Here is a 24,314-nt window from a genome sequence, read left to right as displayed (position 1 = left end):
GATCCTTCTAGACAAAGCAAAAAGGATTCAACAGCCCAAGGATAAATCAGAACTGAAAACATCTAGGGAGGAGATGGGTTTGATGCTCTATACTAATTGGCCTGCATCTCCGTGGACTATGAAAACAACTGAACAGGATAAATTAGGAAACAAGAGGAAGCACCAAAACAGACCAGGCCAAGCCAGACAACTGATATAGTAGCATAGAGAATGACAGCTTACCTGTCAGGCAAAATGGTTTCAAGAGCTGAAATAAAGTAAGGAACCACAACATCAATCCCTTTCAAGTCACAGCAGAACAAAGGAGGGGAGTTTAGAATAACGCTGGCCAAGACAGGATGGCATATATAATCATTTATCTGCAAACCTTGAATTAAAAGCATGTAAAATCTAGGGAAGCAAGAAAAAAATTTTAAACAAACTGCCAATCAGAAATTTTCATAATTATTAATATTTTTATATAGTCATCTGAAAGTCTTTTCCCACTCTTCACTATTTCTACCCTTTAAAGGGCATTAACTAGAAATACAAACAATTCAGAATCACACACACTAAAGAGCCAAATTATCTTTCCTAAAGAAGAAAAAAATATATATATATCTATTATACCTTCTTAAAAGTTATATGTTATATGTGCTTGCAAATAAGGAAACCAAAACAAAATAAAACAAATGACTAAAGTATGCTATCAACAAACTAGTGAAATTACTAAATCAAATTCCATGGCAGTAAAACTGCAGCTTCTTAGTTTGCAGGAAATAAAAATGTGTTTGTATCTCCATCCCCACTTCATTTTTCTAAGAGAATAATGAAATAAAGAAACCTCATTAAACACTGCATTCATTATGATGGTCATTCTGAATAAGATTCCTTTTAGGATATACCTGAATATATCTTATTTTTCTCCATCCATCCCAAACCCTAATCAACTCACTAAGCATTCAATCTCTTGTCATTCAAGAGCAACTATATCAGTACACTCTTCAACAACTGTGAGGCATTTTCCTCTTCTCTGCAAAACTTTGGAAACAATTTTCTCACCTACTGATGACTGCTCAGCCCATTGCAATCTACCATCAATGGCCTCCCAACTGCCAAATCCAGGTGACATGACTAAGTCTTCATTTCTTCTACCTTTTGAAAGCATTCAATCCTTAATTGCTCCTTTTTCTTCTCTGACCTCTAAAGCTACTTCCTTTAATAGATTCTCTTCTACCTGCCCCTAAGAGTATTAATCCTAGCTGGCCTACCAACCCCAGTTCTCTAAACTCTCTTCTATTAAATGCTTCTTAAGCCACTAAATATAATCAAATCAGTTCTAGTGTACAACTCCCAACTTAGCTCCAGATCTATCAGCCAAAAGCTTACTGGATATGCAAGGGCAGGACACGTCTATTCCGGTGCACAATATCTGGCAAAAAGTTGGCACTTAATATATACTATTTGTTGATAAATATCGCACAGCATACTTTTCAAATTCAAGAGGTTCAAAACTAAATACCATTTGTCTTCTCACAAATCTGTCCTTTTATCATACTACCAATATCTAGTTTTATGAACCAAACAGAAAGCTCATGGGCACAGCATTCCCCCTATAATGCTATTGATATCATTTAGGATATCTCTCCATCCCATAGTCTCTTCTGAAAAACAGGCCCATACCATAAGGGGTGTCCCCAGCAAACTTGCAGATGTAGTTGAATGTACCAGACATAAACACCTAATTAATCAGATCCTCTTCCCCTGAACCTGAATTAGGATTCAGAGATGCTAATTAACACTACTGAACACCTAGACCAAGGTTATGAAAATTTTGAAGTATCCTACAATGTAAGAATACAATTTGCAAAGAAAATAAAAATGAAATCATTTCTGGAGACTGTGAAGACAGAGGAAAGTTGCTTTGGTCCTTGAACACTTTACAGTTTCTGGTTCTTGCTCTTTGTAAGGCCTTGCTGCACTTCCTGATCTTAGAATTTACTAAATATCACTAGCTTCTTATAACTCTCCCTTTTGCTCAAATCGGATTGAGAGGGTTTTTGTGAGCCCAGTGTCAATGGTTAAGATACCCATGAGTAGTTCCTTGCTGTTTCATACCAAATTTTCTGTACTTGATTCCCTTTGACAGAATCAGTTTAATTCTTTCTGATGTGAACCTAGAAGGAACACAAATCTCTAAAGGCTCCGATTGATATTAACCTCACTCCAGCAGCTGTGTGAACCATCAGCTAAGGAGAGCAGAGCAGAATCAAGAAAAATAGGCGGCTATTATAAGTTCATTTAGTCATAGTGGGGACAGAGTGGAGAAAGAAATTAAAAAGAGATTAAGTTACAAAAAGGCAGGAGAAGTTGGTTGATTAGTTTAAGATACAGAGGGAGAAGAGTTTGAAGTAACTCCTACTTCCCGGCTGAATAGGTGAATGAATGGCAAAGCCATTCACAAAGACAATTTGGAGCCAGAGATTTGGATATGGTGATTCTTACCCAACTTCCTAGCAGTCTAAATATCCTTTGTAAGTCCAGCATGATCATCCAATCTTCCAAAACTCTTTCCTGAGTCCCCTAGAGTAAATATATACTGCTTCTTCCTCTGAATGCCCACAGTCCTTTACCTGTGCCTCTCTCCTATCAACTTCCTTTTCCTATTGAATCACTGTTACTTGTTTATACAGCTCTGTTCACTCCAGAAAATAAGCTCCTTGAAGGAAGAATTTACAGCTGACCTACTTCTGAACTGTCTTCAGTATCTAATACTATGCTAAAAACTTGTTAGCAAATCACTGTGGTCCTTCTAAACCTCTCCATAGTTAATACAACTCAAATAAAATGAAAGAACATTTCTAAAATTAAAAGAATTTTTGAGGTCTTTATCAAAACTGATGAGGCAAGTGGAAGAATTCAAGCAAATTTCAGTTACATGCACACATTTGCAGGTATTTTAGACCTACATCTACTTATCAATTCGGTCTACCAAACCATGTTACAACAGAGTTTCACTTCACAACTATATAGATGGAAAATAAACAAACAAAAAAATTCTAAGACCTGGATAAATAAGCTGGCAGAATCTCTTCTCCAGTCTTCTTGCTACAAAAAATTCTACACAGTGTCCCACATGCCTCAGCTCTTCCTGCTTCATAGTTATCAGGAAATTCACTTGCATCAAACATAGGATTGGTAACCATGGTGTCTGTGGACATTTGTGACCCTTTCCGTCGAAACTCCATGCTAGCTTGTGTTGTAATGGCTGGGGAGAGAAAAGGAGGGTTTTATTATATTTATCAACATGCCAAATAGGCTCATGGGACCCTGGACACAAAGATCAAATATTGGTGTCATTAAATAGCTACTTGAATAGAATCCAATAATGCTTTTAAATTTTTTTAGCAACTATGTCTTAAATTTTTTAAAAGGGCTCTCTGAAATCTTCCTGAAAATGGGTAACAATTAATTTACAGTGGCACTATCAGTTTAACAGATTCTACAAGAAGCATTTTTCAACTGATTTGTGGTCAGAAGAATACATTTGTATATATCTGTATTCACATACAGACATATAAACAGAATTTGGCTTTTCTATTATTTGTTTTCTAGTTTTTCCTCCCCCTATGGAATGATGCTTAATTAAACATTAAGAAAAAAAACCACCTCAATTTACACATTAACCCAGGTGGACATCCTAATTAAAGGGGCAATCCCATGCCAGTTTGTATACTATCGGGAGAGGACAAAGTAAGAATGAGAAAGGGGTAGGGAGGAAGAGAGAACATTCCCAACACCCACCCAACTCCAAAACACACATCGAAGAATTGCCCAACCAAGCAAAATGAGAATGAATTTTAACAACCACAGACAGCAACTAACTTGAGGTTGATAAATCAGAAAATTGAATTGATAAGAAAGATTATCATGGTCATTCGTTGTCACTGAAACAGAAGCCCTTCGAAAGTTGCTTTTATTTTTGCCAAAAAGATTTCATAGTGTATTGAAAAATCACTCTGAAATCTTTTATTACTCTACATAAAATGTTTAAATTATTTTGTAATAATAGGCTTAACGGAATGCAGAGTCAAGCATAAATCTTTATGCAACTTCCCATGAGCCATTTTTAGACCTGAATAAGCTATCCAGCAATAATACATTTGAAAAACACTACATGCAGAATGCATACAAATCAAACACTAAATCTGTATAAAAATAAGCTTACAGCTTTAAAAAAAAAAAAAAAAAAAAAAAAAAGCCAAAACACAGTTAGTGCAAAGTCCTGGAATTCATGACATGACCAGACTAGTATACAGAAATAATGGGACTGATTCAGGCAGATTAATTTGCTTTTGCCAACAATCTTCCCCATTCAAAACACAGAAAAGTATTTTTCTTCCCAAGTGCAAAAACTACAAAAGACAATGACAATCAAAATTTTTAATGGAATTATGAAAAAAATAAAAACATGACTGCAATTAAGGAGAAGCTTCTGGTTCCTACTTACAAGATTTATAAGAAAGAAGAATTTGGATAAAAGATGCTGCAAGATAATAGAAATAAATGGAAACAAATCAAAGGACAGCAGTAATTATAAAATACTTTAAAGATGGTGAAATTTTACAATAAGTTAAGAAGCTTTTTAGCTTTTAAAAAGTTAAATTTAAAGATTTACAATACCACAAGCTAGTTCAAAAACATAGGAAATTGTGCATTCAGATCCAAAATTATGATTTTTGTATCATGCAAAACAATGAACAAAGAAAATCACACAACTACAAAGAATTGAGGTTTTGAACTGTGCAAAACGTGCATTAAAAAATTTAGTTCATTAACCCTTCCCAGCTCAATGTTATTTTTACAAGCACAGTGATAAATCTAAGTAAATCAGGTAAACCTAAAGTTAACCAGTTCAAAGAAGCAAACACTTTATTAAGTTAAAGGTGAACTTCATGGCAGAATTCCTTGATGACAGCCAGTACTTAGAAAACAGTTGAGTATATTCAAGTCCCCCACAACCCACCAACACCTGGAGACTGGCACCCAATGGCACTCCATAACCCCTCCAACTATATGAACACCTCATATCTCCTGGGTAAGGTAACAGCTTTATCATCTCTGAACAGTGAGGAGGAGAAGAGCTTCTATCCTTTTCCCGCCAGGGAAAATGTTAAGAGTTAAAAGAATTTGCTCACATGTGAATTGAATTCTGAGTTCTATCTTTTGGTACAAGAGGGTGAGCAAAGCTGTTACAAACTCCCAAGAGATAGAAAGCTCTGGAAGTTCCCTTTAAGCAAGCCCACCAACAACACAGCAGGTTGAGTCATGCTACATTCAGGGATTTCAGTGTCAACAGCTCTAATCCCAAATTACATTGTAAGAATTACATCTCAACAAAAGTTTTTACAATGACTGACTAACTCTATACAATACCATACAAATTAGTAAACATGGTTTGAAAAACTCAAAATATAAGGCACATGAACATAAAGCAAATATAACTCAAAGTAAATTTAAATGATTTTCACTTAGTCATAAGTAAGTACATTTATCCATAAGTAAACACTACTTTCAAACTTGTAAATAAAATTATAATATGGAAATGATAGAATACAAAGCCTGAATTTTAACAAAATAAATTAAGCAAAGGAATCCCTCAACTCACACAATCTCAAATTAATTCCTGAAAATCTTTAAACTTTTCTAAATTATTTAAAAGATTTGTTAAGAATCTCCAAAATAATCATAAGTGTATATAATATTCACAGACATAGACCTTCATCTTCAGATGACACATAATAGATATGAATGTATTTTTGAGAGAAAACAGAAACCCTTATAGCTATTATATTAGTCTTATCCCTGGAATTAACATTCTTCTTAGAGATGCAAAAACTAAAGCAATTAGGCATCTTTTTTTAATCTCAATCCATTTCCAACTCCAGCAGAAAAGTGCTTTCTTACCAAACAACAAATACACTTATGAATGCATACACAATAGTGTTGGCAGATAGTAATAGCAGCTCAATAAATGCCAGTCATTATTGTAACTCAACTGTACAAGACATATCATAAATATTCAAAATATTCTGCACTAACCCACTCATTCATCCTGAACCCTATGCCACTACTTCCAAGTATAATGGTAAGTAAGAAGACAAAAATAAACTAGATTTTATCTAAACAGTTTAATTTCTATAATAAGATCTAAATGAAGATTATCAGGGTTGTTAATTCTCTACCAGTCTTAAATTATGAAGCAGATCACTCTTTTTGAAAGCATACACTTGAAAGAAAGTTCTCAAGACTAAAACCTGAGTGGTTAAAGTCTATTGTGAAGCAGAAATTTTCTGATATTTACATATAATAATGATTGGATGGCTGTCAAAAGTCTAAGAAAACACTTCTGTGAGTAAATGTCAAGTCAAAATCTTTTAATTCTTTACATAAATATTATTATCCTGGCTGACATGAAGGGAACTTCCAAGTCACCTACTGAAAGGAATTTGATTCAAAAAAAAAGGGGCTAACCTGAAGTGTGTCTAAAAAAAGAAACAGGCAAAAGGCCAAACCTACAGAACATACATAAAAAGGACAAGTGGGAAAACTTCCAAAGTTTCTGTTACTTCAGCTGGAAGGGGTTAAGTACAAGATACTGCTGGGTCAGAAACAGAGTGCTTTTCAAGATACATATTAATCTTGCAGGTAGGAAAGATTAAAAAGAAAAAAAAAAGGAAAAGAAAAAAAATGATAACGTATTTCTTGAGCAATATTTACCAGTCATGCTGCTGTCTCTGTTTATCCCATTATGAAGTTTACAGTGAACAAATGCTGCATCAAATAACCATGATCCAAAGAGATTCAAGATGCTGTTAACCTTTGGTCTCCTAGGGGCAGGCAATGGCCGGGGTTCTGAACTAGTCTGATTTGGACTTGACAGAGGAGAGGTGGAGGATGTCTGGTGCTGGACTTTCGAGGCATGAGCAGTACTGACCTATCGGAAGAACATAAGAATATACCCACACCCATGAAAAGTGTGAGAAAATGGCAGGACTTTTTTTAAAAGGATGGCAGATTAAAAAGCCAACTTTAAATAACATAACAATGGTGATGAAAGTTCTTACTGTGCTTGTCTTCATGGTGGCCTTATTCACAGTAACAGCTCGGTGCCTCCGGTTATGTGGTGGGGTGGTATTGACAGCAGTACTTTGAGGCATGCTTAATCTATTCACAGGTGTTGGAGGAGCACTGTCTGAGCGAGGTCTAGAAATGCCTTTAAAAAAAAATGGAATTATTCTTCATAGTTCAAAATATGTAACCAGTGGTAGAGCACTTGTCTAGCATGTGTGAAGCCATTGGTTCAAAGGCTAGCACTAAACAAACAAAAACTATGTGATCAAAATATCTGCAGATAACACTTGTGAAGGTTTGGGACACTCTGTAGCTGAGACTGCTAGTTGCCTCCCAATATCCATTCATCCTTTCTTCCTGAATGACAGAATGGCAATTTAGCTGGACAGGGCTATCCACAATAAATGACTACATTTTTAGGCTTCCCTTGCAGCTAGATGGGGCCACGTTCTAACCATAGATAAGTAGGCGATTGTTCAGCAGGTCTTCCAAGAAATCTCCTTAAAAGGACACCAGGTATAGGCTCTCCTTCTTTCTTAATTCTTAGACAATAGAGTTGAACTCACTCAACCGTTATGGCCCAGCAGGCAGTGCACAAAGGACAAAGAGCCACCAGATAGAAGGGCCTTCAATCCCAAACAGTGCTAGAACTACTACTGCAGCCCTGTACTGCCTATCCCCAATTTCACATGTATGAAAATAAACTATTGTGTTTAAACCACTAGGATTTCTGGTGTTACATTGCAGCTAAACTTAATCAGAACTACTTTATAATACTATCGTGTAATATAATCACAAGTACATAGAACAAAACAGCTATTAACTAACACTTCTTTTCAATGGGTTGAAAAAAATCTTGACTTCATATATATAAAATGTGAAAATCACTTTAAAACAGTGGGTAACAATAATAAAATAAAAAAATAAAAGTTTTAAACATGGGCTTGGAATGTAGCTTAGTGGTAGACTGCTTGCCTACCATGTGTAAGGACCTGGATTCAATTCCCAGTACTGCCAAAAAAAAAAAAAAGATATAAACTTAGGTATAATTTGGTTTCTAATGATATATAATGAGAATGATATTTAGTATGCATTTTAATATGTATTTTCTTGAATAATTAGTGAGAATAAACACTTTTCTCTTTTGCAAATCATTTATTTGTATCCTTTGTCCATTTATCTACCAGGTCTCTTCCTTAGCATACTATTTGATCTATTTGTATAAAGACAATAATAACCCTCTAGCTATTATATTTGCTGCAAATAATTTTTCCTAGTTTGTTATTTGTCATCAAATAACAAATCCTTTGGGCTTTCCATAATAGCTTCTAGGATTAGACTCTAGAGTTATCTAAACAAAACTTTTGAACATCTAGCAACATATACAAAATTCACCTAAGAATGCATCCACAAGACAGCTGATTCCACGCATGGCACGAAAAAATATTTGAGGCAGATGTTTAAGGCAGGGATACTGATTTAATTCTTGCGGCATTCCGCTCACATTCAAGAACTGTTCCTGAAATTTGGGAGTAGAGCTTATAATGGCTGGGTTACTCAAATCCACGGGATTACTATCAAAAAAGAGAGAAAAATTAATTATACAGTGAGAAATTTCTATAGCAATAAAATGCATGCAATCCAATTTAAGAGCAGGGCTATTTGTACCTATTTCTTGGATTGGGAAAGACTGATCCATTTCATGGGCTAGAGATTCAAACATGAATGTTTCTCTACAGAAGATCTGCAGTTTTTTTATATGAATTCACTCTACTCATAGAATGAAAGACTAAAAAAGATATTAATTTTTTAAGCATATACATGAATATTTTTTCTAAAATGTTTGGAATTTAGCGAGGGCTGGGGAGATAGCTCAGTTGGTAGAGTATTTACCTTGGAATTTAGCAATGTAATATTAAAGCTATAAATAAGTCAACAAGAACCTCAAGGAAAAATTTTAATTTTAATATCAGCATTTTCAACTTTTAAAATCAAGATTAGTGTTAGTTTTAAATTGTGTTTATGTGTATGTACTAAAGCCACAGAGTTAAAAAAAAAAAAAAAGTGATTTTGGGCTTGATTATATTTTAAGTACAAAATAATTTCATGTATCTCCATTAAAAAACAAATTTAGGCTGAGCACAGTAGTGCACACCTGTAACCCTAGCAGCTCAGGAGGCTGATTCAGGAAGATTACAAGTTCAAAGTCAGCCTCAGCAAGTCCCTGTCTCTAAATAAAATATAAAAAGGGCTCAGTGGTTGAGTGCCCCTGTGTTAAATCCCTGGTACAAAAACAAAAACAAAAACAACCCTAATCCCAAACGACCTAACCAGACGTTATTAGCTCATATGACTGCAAAGTCTTTGGACTAAAAAAAAAAATCAGTCAAAGATAGAACAAAATAGAAAACTACAGATCCATATCCCTGATGAAAACAGATGTAAAAATTCTCAATTACAATACATTTTTAAAAATATTAGCCTGGCGTGGTGATGCACACCTGTAATCTCAGTGGCTCAGGAGGCTGAGGCAGGAGGAACACAAGTTTAAAGCCAGCCTCAACAACTTAGCAAAGCCCTAAGCAACTTAGCAAGACCCTATCTCTAAATAAAAATGAAAAAGGGATGGGGAATGCTGCTCAGTGGTTACGCACACTTGGGCTCAATCCCTTGTATCAAAAACAAATTTAGATTTCCATCTAATATGTTCTACTTAGCTGTCAACTAAAAAGCCCTTCTGATTCAAAGTAATACTGATAATCTATAGCTGGTAGGAAGAATTCCCAATAGCTACAAGGCAAAAGTACTAATCTGAGAAGCAGAAATCAGTGGTTGATACATTCTCTGCCCCTTTAAACCTTTTTTCCCAACCACCAAAAGACTCTTAATTTTAAGTAAGTCTAAGGGGCAAGAGGAATATATGTGCACAAATAAAGAACGGGCTTCTAGTGCTAGCACACTGTATCCACAAGACCATAGTCCATTGTGGCGGGGTAGAGGAGATGAGAAGTCTCTAGCAGCACTCCCTGCTGTGGCTTATAGTTCATCTGTTCAGAAACGATTGAAGTAGACTATACCTCAGTCCAGCAGAGCTCTGCTAAATTCATGTCTATTAGATACTGAAAACTGGGAAGAGAAAGGCTTATACCAACTCTTCCATATGTAAGCCAGAAATGATTTTATTTGCAGTCAAATTCAAGAAAATAAATAAAATGAAATGAGAATGAGTAACAGAGATATGGAACAGATAACAAACTGCATTCCTACAGTTACCAATGTCCTGCATACTTGATGCATTTAGGGAGCCTATTTATAAATCCAGATTCCACCTAAATTTACTGAAACAGAATCTCCAGGTAGGACCTGAAGGGCAGGTGGTCATGCACAAACACGTCAAAGAACAAGCATGTGAGAACAGTACTAGGAAAATCAATGGGACACATTTTTGTTGTTTTCTGGGAAAAGTAAAGCATTACCATCCTAGACAAAATTCTGACGCCTATCTCCCTATTAACACTTAGTCCTCTTCCCAGGAAATTTGCAAATGACCACAGGAGCCCCTTCTAAGTAATCCTTACAGATCTACTTCCCATCCACCCACAACTCATTTAAGCAGGGAGGTAAAAAGTTGTCTAAAAGGCATCTATCCTGATGAGACCTACAGCCAGTATAGCCTAATTAATAAAAATTATTTGACCCAATCTGAGCAAAGGAAAAGCCCCAGTGAACCAAAGGAGCCAGAACTAAAGTCACACAGTATCATAGCTATTTACACCACGGGGTAGTTACCATGGGTTCCAAGTACTTCTCAAAGGCAAGGGAAACAGGAACCCCAGGGGGAATCCTGCCAAAGAGAGAGAAGAGTATATAAAAAAGCAAGAGAAACAAAAACGCTGAAAAAGGGGTGGGGGGAGAATGGAGTAGCTTGCTCCAAGGCTGACTTGATTCCTCCCCAACATAAGGACTAGTTGTCCACTGCTTCAAACAGCCCAGTGACATCTCTCTATCAATAACAACATAATAACCCCTCTTTTTTTTATCAGCATTTGTTTAAGAAGGTTACTATTCTTTTCAACCAAAAGAACTCTCACTAAAATATCAAAGCTCAAGAAAAAAGATAAAGCCTGAGAGATCAATTAAGAATAAAGAAATGAGAACAGTGTCAAAGAATTCTCTGTAAGAAAAGATAGCAGGACCAGAATTTTAATGGTCATTTATTTCAAATTCTTAAGGAACATATAACTTTCATATAATTGAATATAAAAGAGTGTTTTCCTATTTTTTTTAAGTTACCAAAATATAGATTAATCAAAAATAGAACTAGAGACAATTCAGAAGGACATTTTAAAAAAGCATGCCATAACCAAGAACTGTCCTCTCAGAATGAAGGAGAACTCAACATTTTAATATTAATTAATGATACATCACATCAATAAGTCAAAGAAGAGAAACTGCTTAACTGGACTCCGAAATATGATTTGAAAAAATTCAATGCTATTCCTGAGTTTATTTACATTTGAAAAAATTTTAAATGTGTAAGAAACCAGAGGCATAATAAAATCTAATATCAACACCCTACTCAAAATTCCTTGTATTAGAGGCACTGCAATGAAAATCAGAACAAAAGAAGGTATCAAAACAGCAATATTTTAATTCAACAGTAATCCATTTTATTTTTTAGGTAATGGGGACTTAACCTAGGGACACTTTACCACTCCAGTCCTTTTTTTGTTTTTTTATTTGAGATAGGACCTAAGTTGCTTAAGCCTCACTAAATTGCTGAGATTGGTCTTAAACTTGCAATCCTCCTATCCCAACCACCCAAGCTGCTTGGATTACAGGCGTGTGCCACTGCACCCAGCTCAGCAGTATTAGAAGTTCTGAAAAATACAGGAAAAAATATACACAGAATAATTACCATAATAATAGCAACTTTTCAAACACCTGCGATGTTACTAGGTGTTACGCTGTGTGCATGTTTTGTCTTCCTCAATTCTTATAACAAGATGGGTACTAATATTATTCCCATTTTATAGGTTAAAAAGCAACAGAAGGCTGGGGTTGTGGCTCTGTGGTGGAGGGCTTCCCTAGCACGTGTAAGGCACTGGGTTCCATCCTCAGCACCATATAAAAATAAATAAATAAAATAAAGGTACTGTATCCATCTACAACTAAAAATAAGTCACAAAGACTAAATTGTTCAACCAAGTTAACACACACACACACACACACAAGCAGTAGAATTTGAACTCAAATTCAAGTCTTACTGCATCTAAAGCACATCAAGGATTATTTACTAGAAAACATGCTTATTTGCAGATGTGTATCTCTTTTATTTAGAAATGTCAGAAGAATCAGTGAAATATTTAGAGCTCTTTTAAATGTCCATATATAGTATACAAAAGTAAAATAAGTAAAAAATGTTCTTTATGCAGCAATAGTCACCTAGAAGGTAGAATAGCATAAAAGGTTAGCTTTTCATACCAGCAATAAATACCTATGAATAATGATGAAAACACCTCTGTAAGATATGTTACATTTTAACCAGTCATGGTGGTGAAAGCCTATAATCCAGTGACTCAGGAGGCTGAAGTAGGAGAATCACAAGTTTGAGGCCAGCCTCAGCAACTTGGCAAGACCCTGTCTCAGGACAAAAAAATAAAAATGGTTGGGGATGTAATCTGTGGTAGAGTTCATTCCCCAGTACCATTAAAAAAAAAAGAAGAAGAAGAGGAAAAGAAAAAGAAAGATACGTAAGATTTTTAAAAAGAGTTCAGGGATATAGTAGCTCAGAGGTAGAATGCATGAGCAAAGCCCTAGGTTTAATATCCAGGACACACGCATGTGTGCATGCACACACACGCAAAGAATTCTAAAATAGAAAAAATGCATGCTGTTAGAAAGGCAGACTAAATACAATAAGGTATTAAGCCAGGTGTGGTGGCACTTGCCTCTACTACTTGGAAGACAAACACAAGAGGATCTTGAGTTTGAGCTACACTCCTCAACTTAATAAGACCTTGTTTCAAAATAAAAAATAAAAAAGACTGGGGATGCAGTTCAATGGTAGAGTGCCACTTGGTTTAATCCCCAGTACTGGGGTGGAGGGAGGATAACAGCTTTTCCTAAATGTAAATAAAGGAGTAATACAATTTTCGTTTTTGGCACAGTCTGGTTAGTGGTCCACCACTTTCCCCTTTCCTCCCATGTTCTCTTGCAAAAAGTGTGGTATGTGTCGGAATTCTGGCCAGTGGTAGAGAAGTAGTAGAGATTTACATCATTTTAAGGCCTGGCTCATAAATACTTCCCACATAATTTTCGTTGCTCTCTCTTCCCCCACCTGCTACTCAGACACATAAGCTGTTGCTTACGGTGCTTGGTACTAATTCAGTCACATGTTGAAAAACGCAGAACCTCTGGAGATCCAGGTCCCTAAACAACTATGTGAGCAATGGCCTCTCCACCCCAAAAACTATATGAAAAATTTCACACTCATTTGCTAAAGCAGAACATTTTCCTTATCCTAATAGAACACAATCCAAACCATGAAAGGCTATGTGAGTTTTCTGTTTTCTTGTCCAGTCCCTTGTTATCTCTTGTGGACTTGTTCCAAGACCCCACCTGGATACCAAAATCTGTGGTTGCTCAAGTCTCATATATAAAATGCATAATAACTGCCAATAACCTATACACATCCTCCAATAGACTTTAAATCAGCTCTAGATTACTTATAATACCTGATACAATATGAACGCTATATAATTAGTTGGTACACTATATTGTCGAGGGAATAATGACAAGAAAAAAGTCTACAGGTTTTCAGTACAGACACAATTTTTTCTTTTTTCCCAAATACTTAAAATCCCTGACTACTTGAACCCATAGAGATGGAACCCACAGATACAGAAGGCCTAACGTATTTTGTAATTTGGCAAATGGCTTCTAAAGTGCATCTGAAATGTTAAACAAGAAGGAATACAAAAAATTATAAGAAGGGAAAAAAGAAAATGATATTAAGTCTACTCAATATCAGGAAATACTATGAATTTGAAATAATTCAAAGTGGGAATCTGGTATCAGAATAAATGATAATAATCATTATTATTAATTAACAATAATGGTTAATAAAATGCAACCTAAAGACACATCCTAGTATATAAAATGAACTTAGTACCACAAAGGAAACAAAATTAGAAAAAATTATAGATTATCTGTCTGATAAAAGAACTCAGAAAAATTTAATCTTAAAGAAGACAGAAAATGACCAAAGCAAAGACATTCAAAATCCAAAATCACTAAAAGCTAAAATACATAAATAATAACCACAAACCAGAAAGAAATGACAGAAAATGGTTCACATTTCTACTTAATAAAAAGGTAACAAAATTTGTATAAAAATATACAAAAGATAAAATGAAGATACTCGAACCAGAAAGAGGAGATACAGAGGAAAAAGTTTTAAAATCCCAAGTTTTCAATTCTGTGACTATTTCAAAAATTAACACAGGTGCACTAAAATAGGTTGGTAATCATAAACTTGAGTTTATATACCCTTTACATATATTCTCATATATACATATTTTTTCAAACACTAATTAATCATTCCATGTATTACTTTTCTCAAAAAACAAACTTCTGAAAACATGATAATTATTTCAAAGTTACCGTAAGTGGTATATTTATTCCTCAATCTAAGTTTCTACAGGTGCTCCATGTCCAAGACAAGGGACCAAATGAGTTAAGTTAATTAGACAGTTTATAATGCAGTAAAAGTTCCACAGAACACATGAATGAGGGTAAAAAAGACGAATAGGTAGGAAGTGATGGAACTGAACTGAAAAATAAGAGAGAAAGGGACAGCAGGAAGTAGGGGTATAGTCTTCTGTGAATGTTTAAAGCATACTGCTCAGTGAAAAAACAAAAAAATTTTAAACAAGGCTACTAGAGGAGGGCACTCAGAGCCAGACTGACCAGGCAGTGCTGGTCACAGAGAGGAGTATGGGAGTCTCCAGTCCCTACAGAATGTGACCGAGTCATGGGAAAGATATCTCACCCAGGCTGTGGCAATGGGCAAAAGAATAGGAACAAGTTCCTAGAGTGTAAACCAAAAAGCAGGATGAAAAGAACAGGAGGCATATGATACAGATGTACTTATTGTCCAATGTGGCTCCATTTGATAGACTGTGCTTAGCATCCATATTCTGAATTTCAACAAGAGAGTGACAACAGGACTGGGGTTGTAGCTCAATGGTAGAGCATTTGCCTAGCACATGTGAGGCACTGGGTTCGATCCTCAGCACCAGACACATAAAAATAAATAAATAAAGGTATTGTGTCTGTCTACAACTAAAATATTAAAAGAGAGAGAGAGAGAGAGAGAGAGAGAGAGAGAGAGAGAGACAAGGTTCCTACCCTAAGACACTCACTGGGTAAAGAGCACATGAAATAACAAAATAACAATACCTTAACATATGTAAAAATCGAAACCATGTCTGTGCAACACACTCATTATCCATTTCTGGAGGAATCAGACTAGCATCTTCATCAGGAATTTTAAATGGAGGAAATGAAGGACCATATGTAAAGCGTAGCAATCTAGAAAAAAAAAAGCCACTTCACTAAGTCTATTTCTTAACAGAATGAAAAATACATTCAAGCATGGGAATATGGTAAGAGAAAATAAATGAAACATACACACTGTATCTAACTGAATGATATATATGAAAACTCATTTATAAAATGGACAAACCGGGGGCTGGGGTTGTGGCTCAGTGGTAGAGTGCTTGCCTAGCACGTGTGAGGCACTGGGTACAATTCTCAGCACCACATATAAATAAACAAACAAACAAAAGTTAAAAAAAAAAAAAAACGTACAAACTGGAAGGGATTTCCAGTTTTTAAAAAGATTTTTAAAACTTTTATTTAAAATCTTCAAATTGCCAGATATGGTGGTGCACACCTGAAATTTCAGCTTCTTGGGAGGCTAAGGCAGGAGTATAGCAAGTTCAAGGTCTGCAACGTAGTGAGACTCTGTCTCAAAATAAAAAGGGATGAGGATGTTGCCCTGGGTAGAGGGCAGCAGTGGTAGAGTGCCATGGGTTCAATTCTCAGTACCAAAAATACATATTTTTTTAAATTTTTAATTTGTTACTATTTATATTACATATTATTTATAAGTAATAAATTATGTAGTTATTTATATAGTGTATAATTACATTTATAATTATAGAATTAATTATGTAAGGCAAATTATAGTACAAATTATTTAAATTATTTTTGAAATATCCAACCCACTGTAAATTCTTCAATACAACTAAGCTATAATTCATAATAACAACTTTACAAGAAGTTTAGCATCTCATTATTTAGAAGTTTAGAATATGGCACACTTTTATTCTAATTATACCATCAAAGTCACTCAATTCAACAACTCCTATTTGATTTAATAGTAAAATTCTAAATAAATTAGAACTGTTCAAAGCCTTAAGATTCAATTATTCTATATCTAGAGATTATAGTTTAATAAAATAATCAGAATACACATAAAAACTGTATGAAGTATTCATATCAATAATATTTCTAAAATAAAATAATGAAACACTTCTCAAAATGGGAATTATTACATTAATTATAATTCCAATTATATGATGGAAGACTACAGTCATTAAAGTGCGATCTCAATTATTTAAGAATAAAAAAGCACATGTAAGTAGAGTGACAAGAATCCAACATTAAATGAAAAAAGCAGATAATACTATAGAACAATACTGATTAAAAAAAATTAAATGGAAAAAAATACATTAAAACAGTAATGGTTATCTTTAAATGATGGATATTTCCCCCTACATTTTATAAATTTTCTGTCATAAGTACATATTGCTTTTATAAGCAAAATGATTTAATCTTCATTTAAATCATTATTTAAATGAAGATTCACAATATTGACATTCACCATGATATACCAGAATCCACAGAATATTCCAAAACTTCATCTTGTGTTTTAATTTAAACAGTGATAAAGATATAATGTTTAATTATATCAGAGAATATCAGAGATACATGTTTAATTATATCAGAGAAAGACCAGTCTGCCTTCTGATTCTTAACACCACCTACAAAGTAATCTGTTCCCATCATCCCCTTCTCTTGCCCCCTCAAACTAAATCAGATCAAGTCTCTAGATTTACCAGTTTACAAGAAACACAGGAGAAGGGAAGCATGTTAATTAACATGATGACAACATAACTGGAAAAATCTAGAATGTGAAACACTCAATGAGACAAACAACCCAGTTTCTTCAATTAAAAAAACTGGGAAGAGCCAGGTATGGTGGTGCACACCTATAATCCCAGTGACTCAGAAGGCTGAGGCAGGCAAATCTCAAGTTCAAGGCCTTAGCAACTTAGCAAGACCCTGTCTTGAAGTAAAAATAAAAAGGAAAAATAAATAAATAAACAAACAAACAAACAAATAAGGCTGGGCGTGTATACCAGAGGTAAAGTTCATCTGGGTTCAATCACCCATATCATAAAATAAGAATAAAAAATTGCAAAGAAATAAAAATGAATGAGAACCTACAGTTTAAAATTTAAGAAACATGTCAATTAGCTGGGCATGGTGGTGGCACACACCTGTAATCCCAGCGGTTCAGGAAGTTGAGGCAGGAGGATCTCAAGTTCAAAGCTGCCTCAGCAACTGTGAGGCACTAAGCAACTCAGTGAGACCCTGTCTCTAAATAAAATACAAAACAGGGCTGGGGATGTGGCTCAGTGGTCCAGTGCCCCTGAGTTCAATCCCAGTACCTCCCCGCAAAAAAACAAAAGAAAAAGAAACATGTCAACTAAAGGCAATGTCTGAATTTTGTGTTCTGATTTAATGGAATTGACTATATAAAGAAAAAAAAATGTACAGCAAAACTGCAACAATGGCTATCTGATATTAAAGAACTATCAACTTTTTAAGGTATGATAATGGTATTATAGTTATATTTTTAAAAGAACCCTCATCTTCTAAAATTATATATTAAAATATATATACTTGAAATGAAAAAAAGGCTGAAAAGATGAAATAAAAGTTTATTCACAGAATAGTGATAGTAATATTTATAAATGATAGAAAGGTGAAATTATTATCATAAAAAACTGTCTACTTTGGTTATAAAGCAGCATGTACAGTTTGGTCCTATTTCTGTAAAACAACATATAACTAAATATATACATATATATTTATATTCAGTAGGATTTTTGGCAAACCCTTCTGTTATGTTTTTCTACAGTTTTTTTCTTTAAAATTATGATCATGCATATTTTAATAATCAGACTTAATAGCACAATTTGGTCAGGACACTGAGGCAGAAGGATCACAAATTCAAGGTCAACCTCAGCAACATAGTAAGATCCTAAGCAACTTAGGGAGATCCTGTCTCAAAGTAAAAAATAAAAAGGGTTAGGGATGTAGCTCAGTGGTAAAGTACCCATGGGTTCACCACCCAATACCAAGAAAACATATAAAGCACATGACTGGTGAAAGAGAACAACGGGGAACAGAATTTATCTGGTTCTCAAAAATACTTGATTATTCCGACTTTTTAGATTAGGCATACACTAGCCAAACTGTTACAGTTTTTTTTTATAAGCAGCTCAAATTTATATCTCAAGTATAATAACAGATCCAGACTTTTTTTTTTTTTTTTGGCACAGCGCTGGGGATTTCAACCCAGGGCCTTGTGCTTGCGAGGCAAGCACCCTACCAACTGAGGTATATCCCCAACCCCCAGATCCAGACTTTTTAAAGTATATTCCATGAATCCCAGAAAGAGAAGCAGGGAGAAGGACAGACAGATGAAGGAAGACAGTGACATACCTGGAAGTGAGTGCACAGATGACCTTGCTCCACTGCTCCACCACTGCTGGGTGGTGCCTCCAATTAGCCACCATCTCCTTGGCTGTTTTCCAGTAAGGAGGTGTTGGAAAACATCGAGTGCAAGCTAGTAACCAAACTTCAAAGAGAACACCAATCAACTTCTCTGCTAGATTCTCAGCAATGCCACCTGACCAACAAAAAGAGAACATATCTTTGGCACACTTATTTTTACAGCAAAATACTTAATTGATGGATTTGAGAAGACTAATCTAAAATAACTGCAATATTAAGTATTAACTTACAAATAACTATTTAATAGTAAAAATAAGAAGCAACTCTTGGGAGTGCCTATAAAGGAAATCATAGGTAACATCAACAAATTACTCTAAGTGTTTTCAAATTGCCCTGCTAGTTTTTACTGAAAATCTTAATCCTCCAGCAAGAGGAATACAGGCACACAAAGGAGAATAGAAAGAAGGAGTGCTTACAATGAGTGACTACTAGAAGTGAATTTCTGTGCCAAGTAATCCATACTCAAGACCTGACATAATCCTCACATTATTTCTGCAGAGAAAGTATTCATAATACCTATTACCAATTATTAACCATACCCATTTTGAAGATGAGAAAACTTGGGTTCAGGAAGTTTAAGTAATTTGTCCAAGTTCATGCAGCCAATAAGAAAAGGAATCAAAACAAATACACAGGTCTTCCTAACTCCAAAGACTGCCATATGATGTTCCCAGGTGTCTGAAAGCTACCCTTTAAGGGAGAAAGAGACAAAGAAGAAGCAAAACAACTGGGACTAGATAGTACAGAACCTTAACCATGAAAACAGAGCTGTTTTTCTGTTCTGAGTCCTGGAACCAAAAAGAACAACCACGTGGACTTTACTCTGCATAGCTCCAAAAGACAAAGTTGGTACTAGTATAGGAAATAATAAAGATGCATATTTCAAAAGAACAAAACTAAAGTTCCAACAACAAAAAGCCCAAGAAGGGGATGAATTGTCTGTCTCATGCTGTTGAGATCATGGGCAGAGGGAGTGAGTAGCAGAGAGCCAATAAATCAATGACTAGACAGCTACTGTCCATACCAGACAGGGTATTCCTATCCTGGAGTCCCTTCCCACATTAAAATTCCATGACTCCTTTTAGACATTTCCTTGGATACTACATCTATATGACAACAAAAAAAATTTATGCATGTTAGTGGAGAAAGTATACAGATAAATAAGCTAAAAGGGCCTAGAACTAGAACATCAACTTATAGTTTGTGTACACTGTGCTTTAGCCTACAAAACAGGGTTTCTGAAAGACACTCTGAAGCTTTATAAAATGGGAGGTTTTTTAATGGCTAACTAATAAGTGGCATACTGTCACGTTTTCACATAGAACCCTTAAGACTGGAAATTTTATTTGCTGGACAAAATATCTTCTGTCACTATGAAGTTTTCAGAGTCTACTTTGATACTACTTTGCCATCAGGTACATTATCTATAGGCTCTAATTTAATTAGTTCATTGTCTCCTATAGAGGACCTGTCCTAACACTAAATAAGTTACTGTTCTAGTCTTCCCAAATATGCCAAATTCACTGAGTTCTTCCTTTTATGAACAAAATTATCACTGAAGGTAAAATAACTTCATTAGCTATACTGTACCTTTCAAGGTTTCCATTCTAGGAACAGTTAATCATGGTTTGTTAACTCTCACACCAAAATTTTAATCTCCAATGAGTCTATCACTCATTGAGTTTAAATGTGAATTACATTTGGAGCTCATAAATAAATAAGAAAAAAATAAACAAACCTTGAACAGTTGGTGGGGCCAGAAGTATGTCATTAATCTGCAGAAGAAACAACAGTAAGACTTCCCAGGTTTCTCGGGCCATAATGGATGATTCACGGGCCAGTTTCTGAATGGCTCTCAGGACCTGTAAACATAGTCGGTTCTGACTGGAGCCATGTTCCTGTCTGAAGAAGACAGACAGACATCACTGACAAGCCTGGAAGAGACAGCAATAGCTGAAGAACAGGAAGCTTACAGATGCAGCAAGTAATAGTCCAATGAAGCATCAGCAGACAATGAGGCATACCCTCCTTGGTTTAAAGCTACTTCTTCCCTATTACACAGTTCAGCACTCTGGGATCTCAACCTATCACTCCCTGAGAACTTAGAAAGCTTCCAAGAGATAGGAATGCAAACCTCACCTCTGGATTTTCTATGCCTAAAATGTGCCTGGTACATAATAGCAGGCATTCAATTAAATTTCTGCTGAATAAGTGAATACCCACAGCTACTCTTGCTGCTTACACTAAAGCAGAAAGGCCACTGTGCTTTCTTTTAAATTAAAACACACACTCACAAGGATTCTGCATGTGATCTACAGTGCTCACAGTCCCTCTAATACTAATGTCTGTTAGGGAAGAGCCTGGAAGGCCCACTGGAATGTCCAAAATTGGTGAGGTATATTATAAGTATTGCCTCACAGTTGAGTACCTACTCCAATAACAAATATGGCAGCTCTATAGGTTTCCAAGATACTCTAGAGTAACAGTTTTAAAATTCTCCTTGGTCTGCATGACTACATTTTTTCCAAGGGAAGGAGATTGATCTATAAAATAAATCAAAGTATTATGTCTAGGATTAAGGAGGAAGATAAAAACCCAAACCCCAGTCCCTTACCCCTTCTTCCAAGGTGAATCACCTTAGAATTTTGGGAATAGGAGGGAAAAAACTGTATTAACAAATAGTGAGCTGACCTCCAGATTTCTCATTGGGATCCATAGACAGGATCTAAAATCTTACTAACAACAAAAAAAAAATCTTGAAGCCAAGTTTCTATATATTGTGATTTGTCACAAAGAACTGGCAGAAATATGCCTGATTCAGGGTAGGAAATTTCAGAGTCTCCTCAAGAAACAACACCCCTCAAAAAATATGAGTACCCCTAGAACTCCCACCCCAAAAGAATAGAGAATTCCAGATTTCAGACTATTACCCAGCAAACCAGACACTTACCCTGGAGTTATATTGCAATCAAATGACACCACTAAAATTTCTCTTGAAAAAACAAACCTAGCTGGGGCACAGTGGTGCATGCCTGTAATCCAAGCAACTCAGGAAACTGAGGCAGGAGGCTCATGAGTTCAAAGCCACTCTCAGCAATAGTGAGGCACTAAGCAACTCAGTGAGACCCTGTATCTAAATAAAATATACAAAATAGGGCTGGGAATGTGGCTCAGTGGTCAAGTGCCCCTGAGTTCAATCCCCAATACACCCCTCCAAAAAAACCTGAAGTAAAATGAAAAGACAATCATGTAGGAAATGCCAAGAGCCCCCAAAAGCAGGGAAATATCACACATTCAGCTGGAGGTAAATCCAGTCCATTTAAATTCATGAGGCTCTTTTTGTTTAAAAAAATAAATAAATTCATGAGGCTCAAGTTCATCTCTGTTGCAATGGCTTGCTTGAAGAAGAACAAAATATTACAAAGTAAGCTAGGCATAGTGGCCCACACCTGTAATCCCAGAGACTAGGAGGCTGAGATCAAGGCTAACCACGGCAATTTAGTGAGACCCTGTCTCAAAGTAAAGAAAAAGGGCTAGGATGAAGTTCAGTGGTAAAGAACCCCTGGGTTCAACCCCCCAGGACCAAAACAAAACAAAACAAAACAACAACAACAAAAACCCCACCATAATAGCCTCAAACCTTATCTAGTCATAAAAGAGGAAACACAGAATAAGAAATAAAAATACCACTAGTGGTCCTGGGGTGACATTCTTCCAAGCTAGCAATAACACACTGCTTGCCTCTAATGGTAATGAGACTTATTCACTATTGCCAGGTACCTGCCCAGTAGCAGGAAAGGAAACAAATGCTCCTCTGTATGTTAGTTTCATTCAAAAGGCCTAAATCTAGGAGCAGGATCCAAGTTCCTAAAGCTAGGAGAAACAAAGTAATTTTTACATAAAAGTGAGCAGAAAGTCTAAACACCAGAGATTTTTCTTTCCTCCAATATTCTGTTTGTTTGTTTTTTGTTTTCTTCCCCACAATCCCACAGTCCTGGGGATTCGAACCCAGGCCTTGTGCATGCTAGGCAAGCACTCTACGAGATGGGCTATATCATCAGCACTCCTCCAATATTCTTAAAAGCAACTTGTGATATTAACAAAAACTGCTTAAGGGCTGGGGTTGTGGCTCAGTGGTGGAACACTTGCCTGGCAGTGTGAGGCACTGGGTTAGATCCTCAGCACCACATAAAAATAAATAAATGAAACAAGATATTGTGTCCATCTAGAAATAAATAAATAAATAAATAAATATTTTTTAAGAAGAAAAACTGCTTTAGAACAGGGGCCAGTAAACTATGGCCAATAGGTTAATTTGGCCTACCATGTACTTTTAAAAGATTTACTGGAATGGAGCCATGCTCCTTTGTTTACATATATGGCTGCTTTCCTGCTGCACCAGGAAGGTTAAGCAGCTCCAACACCACATGGCCTGCAAAGTTGAAGGTATTTACTATCTGGCTCTAAGTTTGCTGACCACTGCTTTAGAATATCCTTACATTTTTTAAAACACAGTACACATGAGCTATTAAAATCCTCATCAATTTTAAAGATGATTTACTTTACACTCAATTTTGAAAAACAAACTAAAGGACAAAAGAGAAACGGTACATCTTTTCTGACTTGATTTCTAATAAAACAGTAAGGTAATTTCCCCTATTTTGAGAGTCTGTTTACATAAAAACAAGTAAAGTTAAATGACAAATTTGCTCTGAATTTTTTTTAAAAACTGACACTTCTAATAATTAGATCACAACTCCCAATATTTAACATTATAAAATATTCAGCTAATCTTTATATAACTTTATTGGCCAGAACTCTTAACTCAGTTCAGTGCCTTTTCAGAATTTATTGATCTTATGCATATACACTTTCGAGAAAACAATTACCAAAGAGTAAAACAATTAATAAGGTAGTCATGTTTCTCAAAAGAAAAGTAAACACAAAGTACAATTAACTCAAACACCATTAGTTTTGGTTTGGTTTTGTTTTTTCCCAACGGTACAAATTAACTGAGCACTGAGAAATGGTAAGGGTGCAAAGAAAGAGAAACAGTGCCAATACTACTCATGAGACCATCCCATACACAAAGAAAAAACTTAATAAATTAGTCTTCTAAATAGGGCGATAAGAAAAATTAAAGCTCTACCATTTCAAAAGAACCTACTTACCTACAACTTGCAAATTACTGTGAGACATTTCTTGTTATTATCTCCATTTGAACAAACATTTAATACACACCTCGTATAGTACTAGTACTGCATCTG

The 24,314-nt window shown here is 35.5% G+C and overlaps 1 protein-coding gene across 10 annotated transcripts in view; it reads right to left on the bottom strand.

The window, feature by feature from the left end:
• The window catches only part of RALGAPB (Ral GTPase activating protein non-catalytic subunit beta), a 101,263-nt gene that overhangs the window by 56,463 nt on the left and 20,486 nt on the right, over nt 1-24,314 (bottom strand). For 6 of the 10 annotated variants that reach the window (XM_079126194.1, XM_079126191.1, XM_079126200.1 and 3 more), the window contains 9 exons: nt 20,786-20,949; nt 18,976-19,162; nt 15,577-15,708; nt 8,509-8,687; nt 7,107-7,255; nt 6,760-6,976; nt 4,490-4,525; nt 3,046-3,247; nt 223-390 (listed from right to left, as the gene is read on the bottom strand). In XM_079126194.1, coding sequence (XP_078982320.1) covers nt 223-390; nt 3,046-3,247; nt 4,490-4,525; nt 6,760-6,976; nt 7,107-7,255; nt 8,509-8,687; nt 15,577-15,708; nt 18,976-19,162; nt 20,786-20,949 — 1,434 coding nt within the window. Of the gene's footprint in view, nt 1-222; nt 391-3,045; nt 3,248-4,489; nt 4,526-6,759; nt 6,977-7,106; nt 7,256-8,508; nt 8,688-15,576; nt 15,709-18,975; nt 19,163-20,785; nt 20,982-24,314 lie in introns of all 10 variants that reach the window. The other 4 variants (XM_079126196.1, XM_079126199.1, XM_079126198.1 and 1 more) reach the window with 2 other exon arrangements.

The sequence above is a fragment of the Sciurus vulgaris genome, assembly GCF_902686455.1.
Source record: "Sciurus vulgaris genome assembly, chromosome: 2".
Taxonomy (NCBI): Eukaryota; Metazoa; Chordata; class Mammalia; order Rodentia; family Sciuridae; genus Sciurus; species Sciurus vulgaris.
This window is presented reverse-complemented; position numbering and strand designations above follow the sequence as displayed.